We start from the raw sequence: 19033 nt of genomic DNA on the forward strand, positions 1-19033 counted from the left end.
TCAAGGGTGGGGGGTGGGGGTGGGAGTGAGTATTTATATATCCAGAGGTGAAATCTTCAGTCCCTACTTTTTCTAGTGTTTTGTGACTGAGTTTGGGTTAGTGCTTCACAAGTGGTGGCCATTTTTTCCCCAGACATCATTTGGCAATGCCTATATTTTCTGTTGTAACAATGTGATGGAGAAGAGGAGGCTCATCAATGGTTTGAATCCAGGGATACTAACACATTTTCTACAGTACACAAAGACAGTTTACAACGAAGAACCATGCAGACACAAATGCAAGCAGTGCCAGGTGACAAACCTTTTCAAAGTTTCAGGAATCTGAGTGTAAGCACTCTAAGTTCTGAAAATTTGGACAAGTGACTCCTAGTAACTGAACATTTTTTCTTTTGCACCTAAATTTTCTGTTTTTCTACTTATAGATGTGTCTTAGCAAGCTGATTAACAGTGGTTCATGCCTGTAATCCTTGCTATTCAAGATGCTGAGATCTGTGAATTATTGTTCCAAGCCATCTGGATCAGAAAAAACTATGAGACTATTACCTACAATTAATCATCAAAAAGTTAGAAGTGGAGTAGTCCCAATGGTAGAGGTCAAGCCTTGAGCAAAAAAGAAAAGGGGGGGGGGGAAATAACAAAATAAAATCTTACCTTCAGTACAACTCTTCTTCCTTCTCTTCCCAACAGCCATTTCTTGGGAGTGAAAAGAGCTCACCTGAAAGAACACTTGACAAAGCTGACCTTAATCCCTCATTCACAAGCATTCCTACCAACCTCCAAAATTGACAAAATAATGTAGCTCTCACTAGGTCTAAACTTATCCTAAATTGTAAGTATAAACCATCTGGCTCAGACTGGGAATGTGTCTTAGTGGTAGTGCTTGCCTACCATGCATCAAATCCTGGATTCGATTCCTCAGTACCACATAAACAGAAAAAGCTGGAAGTGGCGCTGTGGTTCAAATGGTAGAGTGCTAGCCTTGAGCAAAAGCAGCTCAGTGACAGTACCCAGGACCTGAGTTCAAGCCCCAGGATTGGCAAAAACAATAAAAAACACATTTGGCTCATACTGAAGACAGGCTTTCTTTTTGAGTCTGGAGTTTTTGACTGCCTACATGATCTACCTCCAAATAAAAACCATAATTTCAAATGTTTCCCTTATTGGGAACATTTCTTATAGAATGTCTTGTTGGGCGAATTAAGTGTAATTTGGATAACTTCACTGGGACAGTACAGCTGGAAACTTGAGCCTGGTTTTCCCTGTACTTGGTTAAACGTACTTTTCCTCTGATTTTATTCTTCTGTTGCAATAAATCTCAACCATGAATATGACAACATGCTATCTCATGAGCCTCTGTAGTGAAGCAGTTGGGGAAGCCTAGGAGTATTTCCCATACATAATCTTAGTTTCATTTGTGATATGTAAAAGATGATTTACATCTAAGAACATTACATTTAACACTTTTCATACACTGCATAAAAACAGAATATACTTTTCATTCTCAGTTGATTTCCTAAATCTCTCTCTCTCTCTCACACACACACATACACACACGTGTATGTGTGTATACATATGTATGAGTTAATGTGTCACAAACATCCTATAAATTGAACTGCATTACTTCTTCCCCATGAATTCTCTAGTCATATGGCTTCTTCTTTATCACATCAACAAAATCTCTGGCAAGTACCTTTCCTATTTCTCATGAGATGAATTCTATCATCTCTAAGTTCTGGTATATCTAGTATATAAACAGCTGTTAACTTTCCCTAATATTTTTTCCCCAAACAACAATTGCTTCATGAATTAGTTTAAAAAATAAAAGAGCTTGTGACCTTAATACACTGATTTTCCAATCCAGTTTATACTTCCTAACGTGTGTGTGTGTGTGTGTGCGTGCGTGTGTATGTACATGAGTTCTAGGGCTTGTACTCAGGGCTAAGGCACTATCCTTGAGCTTTTTTGCTTAAGGCTAGCATTCTATCATGTGAGCCACAGTCTCACAGATTTTTCTGCCCAGGCTGGCTTTGAATTGCAATCCTCAGATCTCAGCCTCCTGAATAGCTAGTAGGCTTGAGTCACTGGCTCCAGTGAGATTGTAACTTTTAAGCCATTTGTATCAAAATGTTTTGTGGCCAAGTTTGGGGAATCAAGCAAGCAAAGTTAAACAGATTTCTCAGAGAATTTCACAAAACTGTTGATAACATTCATACATATATATAGTCAGTCATGGGGCTGTCCCTCAGCTCTTCAGCTCAAGGTGAACACTCTACCACTTGAGCCACAGCATCACTTTCAGATTTCAGGTGGTTAATTGGAGGTAAGAATCTCACGGACTTTCCTGGCTGGGCTGGCTTTGAATCGTGATCCTCAGATCTCAGCCTCCTGAATAGCTAGGATTACAGGTGTGAGCCACTGGCATCCAGCTTCCATTCAAATACTGAAGGGATACTGGCTAGTACTGTGGATAGGCAGCTCTGCCTGAGTTATGTAAAACCGTAAAGATTTTCACCCAGGAACATCTTAAAGGGACTAATATTTTGCAGTATCATTTGAAGAAATATTACATGTGTCCCTGTTAAGACAGCAGTTATCACTTCTGGTGTCTGAGAAGTCTGTGGACACAGCTCCAAGGAAGCACAAATATTACAACCAACTAGGCATTACTACATTGCTGCATGCAGTCTACTGCCTTTGAGAACAGAAACTGTGTAAAGTATAAGCTAGATACAAATTTAAAATGACACCAAGTAACAATTGTTAATGGATTACCTAATTACAGACCTATCAGTGGGAAAATGACTTTATAATTCTATGAAAGGGAAATGTGAAGTTTGCCAATGTGGTAGTATTTGGTTTGCCACCAAAAAGGCAAAATTAAATTCAGTGAGCTTGAATAATCACTGAATAGCACATCTATTATCCTGGAAATTGAATTACGTAGTTCCTAAAACAAAACTCAAATACATGCAGATTCTAAAAATAAGATGATTGAGCAAGAATTTTTAGAGTAAAACTAAAATATATTACTAAACAAACTCAACAAAGATGTTTGTTAATACTTTATTAGTATTTTCTATTGGACAGAACATAACGCAAACCAAATAAAAAATTTTAACCTTCTTTGTAGTTAATAAAAATAAATGACATTGTGATTGTATCTTCTTTGTTAAAGAAGGAAAGCATTGATAGAACAGTTAGGCACACAGTTGACACTTACTGTACAATGATATGCACAAGGTATCTTTTTAACAATTATAATCCTAAAATGTGCTCATTATCAATTTTCCCTTGTAATACAGGAGCCATACTCCCATAAGCAAAACTTACTACTAATAAAAGAACTTTACAAGGAGTGGGCAGAAGACTTTTAAAACAAGTCCTTAAATAAGAGGACACAGAAACAACGGAATGTAAGTTGTTGGGTTAAGAAGACAGTTTTAAACTACATCTCTAAAACATTAAAAATTCATTTATTTTACAATTACTGAAATACACATGCATTAAAAGAAAATATTGCACAAAATTAAAATTTTAGATTGTGAAATTTTTATTTGTTCTTATTTTAGAAAAATTGGTACACTCCTGGTAGCACTTAACTGTTTTTCTGTTTTATTTTTGCCCCAACACCAGCAGCACAAACTTACTTATAATGAGCAAACTGAAATATTTAACAAAGTCTTAAATGTTTTTATTTTTGTTTCTTTAAAAAAATTAAGGCTAACCGAGTGCATCCATTGGTCAATGGCACAATTGTTTTCAGCAACTATTTGGAACACCCTAATGATAGGAAATGTTCATCTAAGTGCTATATTTAAATTATACAATCAATTCTTAGGTGAACAAACTATGGTTTCTAGTAGTATGTACGTTACCTGAAAAAAAAAAAAAAAACCAAAGAAAAAAATGATTAATTTTGATGGTTTTTGCCTAAAGGCACCACTGACTGAAATCACATTCAAAAATCAACTATCAGAAGACATAAAGCCTCTTCATGAATGTATCTACATATGCAACAAATGCATATTAACCATAGTACACTGTACTTGACTAATGGGTTAAATATTTTACAGAGTTTAACCAAGTCATTCAAAAAGTAACTCTATTTGAGCACGACCACGGCTCTCTCTGATGTAAAACACAGATGTGCATAGAGAAGGTGCACCACTGATAATATAGACTACCATTTTGACACTTCTGCTTTTGAAATATAAACTCTTTTAAACAAAAATTACTTTAAAAACCCATTTACTCAAACAGTTTTTGGTATGAGTGCAGTTATCTTGCAGGGCTCGAGGAAAATTTGCAGCCTTTCATGACTTTTCTTTCCCTGGTTGACAGCCATTTTTTTTGTTTTTGTTTTTTTTTCACATTATACAGAAATGCTTTTTCACATGTACACTCTAGGCTCTTGCATGAATTCTTTTTTATACATACTCTTAGATTTATTCATGTCAAAAATATATTTGAAATGGGCAGGGGTATATCTGACAATCATTGCACTTACGGCCATGTTGATGCTTCATATAGACATGTTACACATATCCCACTTTTAAAGCACAGAGAGGAGCTGAGGCAGGGGATAACACTGGGGCAGAAGACACATTTTTCTTCCACCAGAGCCTCTAGAACCTTTACTCACTTGCAAGTTGCAATGAAAGGAATTTTACTTATGTAATTCTCAACATGCAACACATGCTGAATATCTGCATACTGTAAGTATGCACACAGCATTATTAATAAATATAATTATTATAAAGTTTAAAGGAAGGCTTTATCTGTTAACAGGCTTCACTTTGTAAATAACATCTACGTGAAAACAAGACACTATTATCTTGTTCTACTCTTAAAAGCTCCCAAATAACTGGGATACCAATTCTCTGTCCCTTTATCTTAAGCACCCAACGCTCTTTTAACACCAGGATACTGGCTCAGTGGTCTGATAAATAGCTTCACTATTTTAAGGTTTTAGTGTTAAATAGTTTAGAACAAAAACGCTGATACATCCAAACTCTTAGTAAATGGAAATATTTTAAACTCTCTAGAAGCCCTGCATACAAGAGATATGAAGACTTTCAAGATGAACAAAATAAAGGGAAAACTAGGAAATGGAGAGGCTTTAAAACTGGAAAAGGTATCTTGTTCATTGTTGGTAGAAAATTATCTCAGGGACTTAAATGTATACACCAAGGGGTTTTACATACTAGCTTTATTTAGAATTTACATTATGTGAAATATAAATAAAAGCATATTTTAAAAATAGTACAGTTCTGTTTTCATTATTGATTTTATATATGTACACATAATAGAATTAGGAATCTGTATGTTTACATATGACTAACAAGCTCATTAATCCTCTGATTTGCTATTTTTGTAGTTACCTAAGGCATGTCTAGATCATATAACTTAAAAATATCATATGGTAACTTTCAGTTGAGATATGTTTTCCTTCAATTTCTATTTCTTTTAGGGCAGAATGCACTTGGCAGTTCTTCCAATAAATTCTGCTTCTGTATAATCAGTTATCTGTTAAAAGACAAAACTAATAATTTTGAACCATAAATGAGGGTTACCATTTGCTTCCTTTTGCAAACAGAATGCTAAAATAAAACAATAACCATAAGAACAAAACAGAGCCCTTACAGCACATAAGAATCAATCAAAAATTTGCTTTATGTCAATGAATAATAAATCTAACCAAATTCTGATTTTGGTTGGTTTTATATTATAGTGTTATGTCACAAAACTGTAATATTTCTTACTTTACTGGCATTCTTTCACTTTTTCCAGACCTGAAACCGTTGTCCCATTCACCTGGCTAATCCACACAATATCAAAATGCTGATGTATACCTAAAAACTCATTAGGAAAAACATCTTTCCAAAATGTACACTGCACAGTCTCCAACTATTAAACAAATTAGTCAATCTGGACCATGATTTTGTGCTTTCCTTGGCTCTCATATATACATTCTGGCACTTTGTCACTGCTTGAGAATGCTGATTAATTTCAAACAGAAGAGACCAACTCCATTCTTGCATGAGATGGGGGCAATATCCTCTCAATGTTGCAAATTCTGCACCAAATCATTTAAGACAGAAACTTCTCTTGGTGGTGGCTGAATTATAGATGAAAAGGAGATGAACAAGAGGCTTATGGATGTATTAATAATCTATTCGGAGACACTAAAAGACTGGTGCAAACACAACAGTATGAGTTAGGCCCCCAGAAGATCGACTGTCCATACCATAAATCCTTGACACAATGAACACCAACTTCATAGATTGGAGTGTCACCTTTTCTGTAAAGAAGGCGCTTGAGTAGGTTGAAGTTTCTGTTTGTATTTTTGCATCTGCTTTGATCGTGAATGCAGTTTGTTGAAAAGTTCACGAAATTTATACTGTGGAAATAAGGTTTCTAAAAAGCCTTCCAAGAAGACATACACCATTCTCCTATTTAATTGGTTGTGCTGAAACATTTCAAAAACACGAAGAATACCTTTCCGTGTTGTCTCAGCTCCAATAATGTGCTTCAGTTCATCTAAATGGAGGGGAAAAATACACATAATTCATCACTCAGATAAAAGAAACTACACAGAAGAGTTAACTGATAAATAACAGGCATCCAGTTAATGAGTTTTACCTATGTTTTATAACTGACACTTAAAATATATGCCTGTCTACATTGCATACATGCACGTACCAAAGACTTATAGAACAGGCAATGAAAATTGATGTTACACAGCAGAGTTAACATCCAGACTCAGAGATTCCAAATTACAGTCACAATCCTGACCAGTTGGAAATCAGCTGTGTCTCAAAGTGGTAAAGTGCTAGCCTTGAGCACAAAAGTTCAGGGACAGTGGCAGGCCCTGAGTTCAAACCTCAGGACCAGCATGCACATACATAAATACATACATCTATACATACATACACACATAAACACACACACACACACACACATGTGTGTGTAAGAACTTGCCAGGTGCCAGTGGCTCATGTCTGTAAACTTGCTTCTAGCTACTCAGGATCTGAGGATACTGGTTTAAAGTCACTTGGGTCAAGAAAGACTGTGAGACTCTTCAACTTACCACCACACACACATACACATACACATACATATACACACGCACGCACACACACACACACACACACACAGAGGTATCACAACATTTATAGTGAGATATGATGAAACGTTCCCTTCATGGAAATGAAAACTGTAGTGGACTTTTCTACTATAGTGATTGGTACTAAGAGATGATTAGTCATCAACAGACAAATGAGCCATAAATGCATAAGCAATGTATTTAAATATAAAGGTAGGAAAATTTGGCTACACTTTAGAATTTCTGTAATAGAGAACAGAGAAAAGAATGAAGTAGTAAATATGCTATGACTATGACACAGACAAGTTGGCCACAGACAGCATCAAGTTAGTATAGGTTCTGAGATGGTGGACCACTACAGATGATCATTCTAGAAATATTCATCATCAACACTCTAGTAAGAGCCATGTTGATGCATTAAAATACATAACTTCCTAAAAGTCTATATATAAATATGTATACAATACAATTTAAAGGAAACTTGCAAATTTACAAAAAAAAGCAGGGAAGAGATTAGTATATAAATCATAGTATGATATGTATCCTCATTTCCTTCACATGTTCACAACAGTGTCATCTTCTTAGTGAGGTGCTCCCTGGCTACGCTTTATCCAACTGCAACTCACCTGACATTGCGCCTCTTCCTTTCCTGGCACTTACCACTATTTGACATAGGCTATGCTTTACTTACTTGTTTTGTTTGTATTTCCTTACCAAATATAAACTTCAAGAAGACAAAGAAATATGCTAAAAAAGTGTCCGATATATGATAAATTTTCAATAAATATTTGCTAAATGAAGTAAGATATCGTTCAGCTATTTAACTTAATTCTTATAGCATAATCTGATTTATTGTAATAGTAAATAATACGGCTATTTAAGTTCTTTTTCCAATGTTATTTTTCTTGCTTTATACCACCAGTACAATCATCTGTCAGATCTCTAACTTAATTAACAGAAATATAACCATTACAAATGTAAATGGACTCTTGTTCTGTAAGTAGATATTGATATTTAATGGTATTTTATATCTACTTTGTATTTTCTTTTTGTGTGTGCTGGTCCTAGGGCTTGAACTCAGAGCCTGGGTGCTATTCTTGAGCTTTTTTGCTCAAGGCTAGAACACTACTCATTGAGCTACTATTCCACTTCCTGCTTTTTTGGTAGCTAACTGGAGATAAGAGCTAGCTTTGAATCACGATCCTCAGATCTCAGCCTCCTAAACAGGTGGGATTATAGGCATGAGCCACCAGCTCCTATTTTCTTTATTTAATAACTTAATTCCCAAAATGTGTGAAAGCAACAAAAGGAAGTAATCAAAAGAATAAGCTTTCTAGTCACTCAAACAAAAGGCAGAATACTGTTCCTTAGCAGCTATCAATCTTGGGATGGTTACTTCCAGCTTCTGCTTCCTTATACACAAAACTGTGCTAACAGTCACTTAATTTGACTGTCACAAAGATTAGTTAAGAAAGTTTGTCTAGTATATAGTCAGCCATGAAAATAGTAGTTATCTTCATGAATTTGAAAGAACCACAAATTAATGAGCTTTAACCAAATATATCCACTCACCTGGCATGATGGCAAGTAATTTAGTTTTTCCTGCAATTCTTGTTCTCATTCGAATAGCTTTATCTCTGCATGGAACAGTCTCTGCTAAAATGCCATTTGGCCAAAATGCATCTCTATTTAAGAAGATTGAATAAATTTTGTAAGCATTTTCACTTTCTAATGATACAAGTTGATAAAATTATCCCAAATTTCTATGGAAAACACAAATATAAACAGAAAAACAAGTATTTCTAAAATTTTACATAGGCATAATTCAATAAACATCAACTAAGTACATGATTTGATTTTAGATATAAAAGAATAATACTTGGAACTCAAAAAATTAAACCACCCAACAACAAATCCTCAAAGAAACAACTGCCCAATAAGTAAGTGGGCGAAAGACTTAAAGAGAAGCTTCTCTGAAGAAGAAAGAAGGATGGCCAATAGACACATGAAGAAATGTTCAACATCCCTAGCCATAAAAGAAATGCAAATCAAAACAACATTGAGATATCACCTCACTCCAGTTAGAACAGCAAAAATCAAGAACTCTAACAACAACAGATGCTGGAGGGGATGTGGACAGAAAGGAACCTTACTTCATTGTTGGTGGGAATGTAAACTTGTTCAACCACTTTGGAAAGTAGTATGGAGGTTCCTCAAAAGACTCCACATAGAGCTCCCCTATGACCCAGCAATCCCACTTTTGGGCATTTACCCTAATGTTTACAAAAAAGACCACACTAAAGCTACCAGCACAACTATGTTTATTGCAGCATTATTTACCATAGCTAAGATATGGAACCAACCCAGATGCCCCTCAGTAGATGAATGGATCAAGATACACAATGGAATTCTATGCCTCCATCAGAAAGAATGACATTGCCCCATTTGTTAGGAAATGGAAAGGCTTGGAAAAAATTATATTAAGTGAAGTAAGCCAAGCCCAAAGAAACATAGGTCCCATGGTTTCCCTTATTTGCAATATCTAGTACAGGTATGAGTCAAGCGGAAAAAGTCAGATAATGTGATGTTAGGAAAACGAACCCTCAAATATGTATTTTAATGTTTTTGTTTCTTTCATGCATGTGTTTCTAACGCATTTATAAGATTATTTCTTGGTTGCTTTGTATGTCCCTCCCCCACAGTGTAACCCCTGCTTTCACTATATTTGATGTCAGTATAACATGTGGAGGAGATGGGGACAAACAAGTCGTTTAAGGATTCAGGTGGACCTGTTGCAACAATGAGAAGTACAAAATGTCATGTCAAAACCAGCTTTACAATGTCGGAGGGGGGGGAGGGAGGGTATGATTGGGTGGGGGGGAGGGGGGAGGCTGGGAAGGGAGGTGAAGGGTAAACAAAGGAGGAGGCTGCAATGCTTGGTAAGAAATGTATGCATTATCCTGACCATGTAATTGTAACCCCTCTGGTACAGTATGTTCTCAAATAAAATAAAATAAAATTAAAAAAAAAAAAAAAAGAATATATACAGGAAAAATAACAGATTACACCTGTCCAATAGAGTACAAACATTAATAAAGACAACAAATGAAATAACAGAAGAACTAACATATTGTAACTATTAAAACTAAAAAATGGCGACTGTTGACTTCATCCCATTCTGTGACCCTACCTCTTAGTTGTGCCATTCTACTTCTCTTGTAACTAAGCCAACAGGACAAATTCTTACACATGAATTAAGTACAATGGTCTTTATGCATATAATCCATTCTCCTTTACTTTCACAGGATGCTTGATTCCTGTCCGCTATGTGTAGCACAAAGGCAAGAACTGAGCACAGCATCTTTGCTTCCATCTGGGTAAAACTGTTCTGAGAAAGGGAGATTCCCAAGCAATCAATCTCAATCTTGCACTAAAAACACTGGGAATTTTTATATCTCTTAATTGCCCAGGCTTCCTACCTGACTAAGACATGTATCTGTAGAGAAGGAATCCAGGCACTGTTACAGTTCTCCAGCTGATTCAAATGTATAACTAAAGCTGGGAACTAAGGAAGAAAATCATTCATAACTGAGTGTTGGCTAGTGGTTAAGCATTGGCTAATGTGTAAATCCAGCTACTTCAGGGGTAGAGATAGGAAGTCCAATAACAATCCAGGAAAAAGGTTACAACATTCTAACTTAAATAACAAGCAGGGTGTGCTGGTATATTCCTGTAATCCCAGTACATGAAAAGTATAGGTAAAAGGATCATGGTCTGACCTACCTGAAAAACAATGAAAACAAAAGGTCTGGAGATCAAGTGGTAGAGCACTTGCCTATGAATCACAAAGCCCTGAATTGAAACTCCAGTACTGGAGAACATCATTTATATATGCTAAATATGTGGGGGTATGAAGATGAACTTTTAGAAACAGTATGGATACAGAGGGAGAAACTACACTTTAGAGTACAAAAAAAACTCTTCTCTTTTCATCATGAGATATTATGGGAAAACTACTTTCCTTTTTAATCTTCAACTTACTCATTATGAAATAAGAGGAAAAAACAACTACTTTATAAAACAGGATAAAGTCAGAAAGTATATATAAATACATAGCTATTGTTCAATACTAACAGCTTGCTTTTTGCTTTCTTTCCCTACCTTCTAATACATGATCTCGTGAGTTTTCACTTACTGTTTATCTTCACTTTTATAAAGAAAGTTTACTTCCCTCCCTATTGTCTGTGCTTTTTTGGAGGCAACATATTTTATCTCTCTGCAGAGTGCTGGGCACAGAGGACAGTCCTAATACTTTAGCAGCATGACCATATGAATTAATGTATCAATACTGCTTAATGTATATCATTTTCAAAAGTTCAAATTTAATTATTAATAATACTATTGTGACATATACACATAAAGTTCTAAAACACCACTTAAAATCAAAATTAGTAAATATAACTGAGAAATACAAATCCCTCAAACTAGCCACTTAATTTATGACCATGCTATTTCTTGTTAATATTTTAATTAACTTAGCATTTCGATAAAATGTAGCCTATCTTAAGCATTTATCTTTCACACTTATCCTATTCTGTTTTTGTTGTTGTTGTTGGTCATGGGGCTGAACTCTGGGCCTGGGGACTTATCCCTCAGCTCTTCAGTTCAAGGCTAGTGAGCTACCACTTGAGCCACAGCGCCATTTCTGGCTTTTTCTGCTCATGTGGAGCTGAGGAATTGAACCCAGGGCCTCATGCATGCAAGGCAAGCACTCTACCACTGAGACACCTCCCCAGCCCCTATTCTGGTTTTAAAAAACAAAGATTAACAGGTCCCTAGGAAAAATGTTTATCCTAATTTCTAAGTCTTTGCTCAGAAATGATAACTAAAACCAACTTTATGTCCAGGAAAGAAACAAAAGTAGTGAAAGTTAATTAGTTAAAACAATGCTAAACTCTGTACTACCTGAAAGAAGTGACTGGGTCTTAAGATATACCTGAAACGTTTCACTGAATCGGCTACTTGTTCTGGTGAAGTCATCCAATCGACATGGTCAACTATTTTTCTAAAAGTAAAGAAAGTTAAATGAAAAAGCTTAAAATAGTATAAAGTGAGTAAAATAAACAGGACTTTCATGGAGCAAGAGGGTATATGCTACTTCTGAGAGCAAGAGATTTCTTTAAGGATCTTAAAAGGCCCATAGGCCAAGACTCAAGGTGGCTCAAGCTTGGCATCTTAAGCTACTTGGGAGCTAGAATTGGGGAAATCAGTTTCCAGATTAAATAATAATGACTCCATCTCATTTAATAACTGGGCCCAGTTGTGTGCACTTGTTGTTCCACATACAGGGGGAAGCACAAATGATGGGCTCAGTAGCATGTTTTCAGCATCCCCAGTGATGCAGAAAAAGACAAGTAGGAGGATTACAACCTGAGCAGAGCAATGTAGAAAGCAAGACCCTTGCTTATTGAAAATAAACGATATAAAAGAAGCTAGAAATGTGAATCAAATGATAGAGCTTAGTTCAAACCTCAACACTGGAAAAGAAAAAAAAATAGACCAGACAAGAAAGTCTATCTATAAAGGTTGAGTAATAGACTTCGTGAAGTAAAAGTTAAAAGCTAATCAAACTCCATGCAAGAAAAAACAATGAAGAAAAAGTGGTACCTATTAATCGTGTCACCATAGGTGGCTCTAATAAGCTGCTGGAGTAGGTTTTTGATATTTCTTCGCAACCACTGATTTCTCTCTTTTAAGTCAAATACTTCATCCATTAGAAGCAGCATGACCCTAAGTGGAATATTGTCGTCCACCTGACAAAATAAGGAAAGAAAGAAAATAAATTTATTGGAGGTAGCTATTTACTATGAATGGTTACTTTTATAAAACTGTTGTGTTTTACCATAGGCAAGTTACTGAAACAGCCCAGATGCTCTACAATAGATGAGGATATAAAAACGTGGTATATACACACAATGGAATTTTACTAATCCTTTAGAAAGAATATTATGTCATTTGTAGGGAAATGAATGGACCTAGAACAAATCATGTTAAATGAGATAAGCCAAGCTCAGAGATCCAAATGGTGCATGTTTTTCTCTCATATATGCAAGCTAGATCCAAAATACAACTGGCTAACTCATACTGGACTCTAGACATTTGCACAGAGACTAAAAGAGGATACTCTTAGGGAAGTAAACCAAAGGCATATAATTCCTATGAACACTTAAAATACTATTTATTGAAATGAATTTCAGGAAATGGAAACATGGGTTTTTGTTGATGGTGGTGATGGTAGTGGTGTTTGTTTTTGTGTTGGGTGCTTTTGTTTTCTTTTCTCTTTTTTGTCTTTTTAGGGAGAACATAAAGAGGAAGACACAGAAAGGGAGGGAGAAATGGTGAACAAATACCATCATAGTAAAATGTGAAAAATGAACTATGCAACTTGTGGACAGGAGGGGAAAAATGAGGGAAAGCAAAGGAAAGGATGACACTGTCAAAAAAAAAAAGTCAAAGCTATGTATATATGATCATAAAAGATGATGTTAAGTGAAATGAACCCTAAGACATGGACACAAGTGGTTTTTTCCTTTCTTGCTATTGTTTTTAACGTACTTATAATGTACTATGTGATTTTTTTTTTTGTTTCTTTTGTATGTTCTTCTCCCATGGCATAACCCATATTTTCACTATATTTGATTGTGGTGCCCTGCATCTTGTATATACACTTTTCTAATTTGGGGAGGGAAAGGGAAGAAACCAAAATGCTTAAATAGGGATACAGGTTGACCCATTGTAACAATGAGATGTATAAGACACTATGTTGAAAATGAACTTTACAACTTGTGGGGGGGAGGAAGGAGGAGTTGGGGACATAGGAAGGGAAGGGATAGTAGGGGAAAAAACAAAGGAGGAGGTAACAACGCTCAATAGGAAATGTACTCATTACCTTACTCATGTAACTGTAACCCCTCTATACACTATTTTTACAATAAAAACGCATTTAAAAAAAGAAATGTACTAATCATCTGACTTATGAAATGGTAACCCCTCTGTACAATATCTTAATAACGATACTAAAATTATATTTTAAAAAGATTTTTAAAATATTGCATTATGATCTTCAGAATGGCATTTCTAATTTAGAAAAAATATTTCTAATAACTCTATTAGAATACAGTATTTTACAAACCTACAGTAATGACTAAAAACTAAAATTGCAGTTATCTTTTTTTTTGTTTTGGTCAGTCGTGGGGCCTGAACTCTAGGCCTGGGCCCTGTCCCTGGGCTCTGCAGCTCAAGGCTAGTGCTCTACCACTTGAGCTACAGCACCACTTCCGGCTTTTTCTGCTCATGTTGTGCTGAGCAATTGAACTCAGGGCATCATGCATTCAAGGCAAGTTCTCTACCACTGAGCCACCTACCCAGCCTCTGCAGTTATCTTTTACAAAAATATGAGCTCATGACAATCTAGGAAAAAATGACTTTGCTCTCCTTTTAGAGATGCTGAACTATGTATTGGTTTGCTGATGTAAATAATACATCCTCTGCGCTTTACTGTGCATTTTTTATAAGAATAAAAAAATTTTAAATGTGGGAAAGGGTAAGGAGGGAGGGTTGGACGAGAATGTTAAAAGGGGTAACACTGATCAAGAGACACGACAGTCATAAACTGCTCTACTGAATGGCAACTCCTTTAACTATTAGAAGAAAATTATTTTCTTTTATAAAAGGATGTTTCTATATTTTTCTCATGCCATATGACTCTGTAGGGACAGAATTTATGATGGTGAAGAAACTTACGGCAGCACAGCATTCAAGTTGTGGCATGGGTATTGCTGGCTATTTATAGCCAGGTCTATAGAGAAAATCTGCATTGGTCAGATAAGAACTCATGAAAACTCCACTTCACACTTCCTTTGTAATTAGTAATGTAAGTAAAAGCTATAATATTGATATCTTCCATCATTTTATTTTTCTACAAGGAAATATGTTTTGGTGATGGATGGTAGTCTCAAAAAGGAAAAATCCAAATTTTTAATGCTTTATTAAAGAAGGAAATGGAAAAAAAGAATAAAATATTCTTAATATCTACAATTAAAATATAACATTGAATAATGGATTTTATTTAATAATTTGAATATATCTGACATATTTCAGGAAAAAGGAGCTGAAATCTGACCCAATACACAAGTAAATTACTATTATAAAAAGCACATTTCACTAAAGTACTACAATTTTCTTTAAGTTTTTAAACTACTTAAAACTATATGCTTGTATTGTGGGAGTATTTAATTAATGACATAAAAATGAATGTAAGGTAAGTGGAATTGTATGCTTTACTAAGATACTCTTTGCAATTATTTCCTTATTAATGCTGTAATTTAAGTGTTCATAAAAGCACAAGCTACACATCTTCATACCATACTTTAAATATTTTCTTGAGTGCACTTTTGATCACCCAAACTGGGAGCTTACAGCTTAAAGAAGAGGGGAAGGAGGACTCATTTCATTACAAAGGCATACTAAAACTGCTCAGTTCTCTGATGAAAGGTATTTACATGAGTTTGGTGGCAAAGGACAATTATAACAAAAATTTAAAAAAAGAACACAAGCAACACTCACAAAATGTTCTAAAAATAAAGCAAAAGAACAGTTTCCATCTAATACAACAGAACCCAGAAGCAGATGTAAACATGGTACCATACTGATAACCTACTCTGTGATAGGAGAGAAAAAGTACAACTTGACTCCTAAATTTCATTCCAAAAAGAAAATCAAACCTAGATGAAGTACAAATGTAAATGTTAGCATAGAAAAACCAAATTGATTAGTAAAGAAAATCCTTGTGACCTTACAAGAGGCACAGATTATATATAAAGTACAAAATAGTACAGAGTAAGAGCTCTCTCTCTCTCTCTCTCTCTCTCACACACACACACACACACACACACACACCACACATGCACACACCACACACCAAAACTCAAAATCATATTATGTAAAGCGCCTCTACTAATCACTAAGAAAAGCAGCTGGGCATATTGAAAAATGGACAAAAGTTCTAGACAGTCTAATAAGACAAGATACCAAATGGCCAATATGTATATGAAAAAAGTTCAACATTTCAGTAGTCGTTAGAGAAATGTGTACTCACATTAAATACAACAAATAGAATGGCTAAAATTAAAAAGACCCAATATGCTGGCTATTGTGCAGTAATGCAACTCTCCTGTCCTAATGGTGGCATTGTAAGTAGTACAGACAGTTTGATAAACTATGTGGCAGCTATCTCCAAAACTAAATTTATGCATACCCTCTGACTGAGGAATTATATTGCTAACTACACACTCAATAGCAATATGCACATGTTATTTTGGTAATAAGACAGATACTAAAATGTTCAAGGAGTTCTATGCATAATGTAATAAGAAAATTTTGTCAAATTTACAGAGAAATTTATGAAGTACTAAAAAACTGCAAGAATAAAGAAACACCACTTTTGGGCATTTACCCAAATGTTTACAAACAAGACCACACTAAAGCTACCAGCACAACAATGTTTATTGCAGCATTATTTACCATAGCTAAGATATGGAACCAACCCAGATGCCCCTCAGTAGATGAATGGATCAAGAAAATGTGGTATATATACACAATGGAATTCTATGCCTCCATCAGAAAGAATGACATTGCCCCATTTGTTAGGAAATGGAAAAACTTGGAAAAAATTATATTAAGTGAAGTAAGCCAGGCCCAAAGAAACATAGGTCCCATGGTTTCCCTTATTTGCAATATCTAGTAGATGTATGAGTCAAGCGGAAAAGGTCAGATAATGTGATGTCAGGAAAATGAACCCTTAGATATGTATTTTAATGTTTTTTTTCTTCCATGCATGTGTTTCTAACGCATTTATAAGATTATCTCTTTGTTGCTTTGTATGTCCCTCCCCCACAGTGTAACCCCTGCTTTCACTATATTTGATGTCAGTATAACTTGTGGAGGAGATGGGGAAAAACCAGTTGTTTTAGGATACAGGTGGACCTGTTGCAACAATGAGAAGTACAAGTTGTCATGTCCAAAACGAGCTTTACAACGTCGGTGCGGGGGGGGGGGGGGGGGGGGAGTTGGGGGGGAAGGAGAAGGATTGGGATTGGGGGGGAGGGGGAGGCTGGGAAGGGATGTGAAGGGTAAACCAAAGGAGGAGGCTGCAATGCTTGGTAAGAAATGTACACATTATCCTGCCCATGTAATTGTAACCCCTCTGTACAGTATGTTCACAAATAAAATTAAATTAAATTAAAAAAAAAAGAATAAAGAAACTAATATCACACAAAACAGCAAGGGAATGTATCCATGTTGAGTAAAGAGAGCCAGACTTAATATGCTTTATAGTTTTACTAATAGCAAAAAAGCAGATAAAGTTAAGATAGTAATCATCCTTGGTGGGGAAAAAGGTCATGCATAAGGTCATTTTCTGTTTTTCCATTAAAGCACTGATTTCATGAACACAGTCTGTAAGAATTTATCCAGCTTATCTAATACAGTGTGTACACAGGAATGACACATGTACATACCATATTTGTTAAAAAGTTAAGATCTGCCAAGCATGATTTGAGTTATAACCTCTGTACTTATTACCAAGAATAAAATTAACTCACATTATCATCAAGTTGAGCTGAGACTCGACAATGTTCAGGATCTGAATCAGTCTTTGTAATTAAAGGAGGCACCTAGAATTTTAAAAAAGAAAAAAAAAATGTAATGTAAACACATTCAACTGTGACAAAGAAAAATAATACACCAAAGCACTTGATTGATTTTTTGCACCAATATTTGAAAGAAAACTTAGGATGTTTATTTAATTATTCAAAGATTTTTTTGCATTAAAAGAAAAAAACTAACTTCAGTTTTAAGGCGAGACATTTGTCTTTATTGTCAACTTAACTGGACAGAGAAATGCCTAGAGATTAGGAAACCACATCTTTGCTTGTGCCATAATACTGTTTCTCAGAAAGAACTAAGGAAAGGGGAAGGTTGGGGAAGAAGACCATCCCAAAGGTTGGGATAAAAACATGAAAAGCAAGAAAGCCAGCAAAGATATCCTTCCCCTCATCTGGTGGTCTGTCTCTATCTTCCCCCTTTCTCCTTCCCCACTTCTCTGTGCTTTCTTGGATGTATTGCTCTGCCAAACTTCCCCTGTACCCCTATACACCATGATCCAATGATTTATTTTTTTCAGCTAAAATAAATCTTTGCTCCTTTAAAGTGTTGTTGTTTTACCAAGTATATTGTAATAGTGAGGAGAATGCTATTAACACAGAGGGAGAGACTTCTTAGACTCTATTTTGTAGAAAAATTTAAAACTAAGAAAGGTTAAATAACTTGAAGACCAAGTCAAGAACATGACTATAATTATCTTTCTTACCACAGAAGTTCTCAACAGTATGCTAAAAGGATTGATCAAATATTGGACAAGCTAATGAAAAAGGACAGACAATCCAGACAGACTCTTCTATGCTACTCAGAGATCTACAGTGACAGACACTGACCATGTGGAAAGGACTCTTCCTTCCCTTATTCTGGTAGTGCCTCCATGAGTGAATAAGAAAAAAAACTGACTTTGTTTCCTGAACAAAAACTAATACAACGCACTTACAAATAGCACTTACTTATTTGCTAAGCAACTTATAGCACTGCACAATAAGAAATGGAATATTAAAAAAGGTACATAAAGTATTAACTCATTTTATATATTCATTTTAAATGAATTTTAAAACTACCATAGCAAGCTAACAAATGACTAGACTTTTTAGTATCTATTTCTGATAGGAATTATTTATTTTTCTCATAAGACTATTATTTCACGTAAGACTATGTGTTTGAAGAACTTTGGAAAAGGGGTCAATATATTGTACTTGACTTAAA

The 19033-nt window shown here is 35.3% G+C and overlaps 1 protein-coding gene across 6 annotated transcripts in view; it reads right to left on the minus strand.

The window, feature by feature from the left end:
- Nucleotides 1-3049: 3049 nt before the first annotated feature.
- The window catches only part of Snx13 (sorting nexin 13), a 122583-nt gene continuing 106599 nt past the window's right edge, over nt 3050-19033 (minus strand). For 5 of the 6 annotated variants that reach the window (XM_042695793.1, XM_042695792.1, XM_042695791.1 and 2 more), the window contains 5 exons: nt 17767-17838; nt 12773-12918; nt 12102-12170; nt 8678-8790; nt 3050-6540 (listed from right to left, as the gene is read on the minus strand). In XM_042695793.1, the coding sequence (XP_042551727.1) occupies nt 6293-6540; nt 8678-8790; nt 12102-12170; nt 12773-12918; nt 17767-17838 (648 nt within the window). In that variant the 3' untranslated portion in view covers nt 3050-6292. The other variant, XM_042695794.1, reaches the window with a different exon arrangement.

This window comes from Dipodomys spectabilis, unplaced genomic scaffold (assembly GCF_019054845.1).
Source record: "Dipodomys spectabilis isolate Male_0828 unplaced genomic scaffold, ASM1905484v1 ptg000190l, whole genome shotgun sequence".
NCBI classification, from domain to species: Eukaryota; Metazoa; Chordata; class Mammalia; order Rodentia; family Heteromyidae; genus Dipodomys; species Dipodomys spectabilis.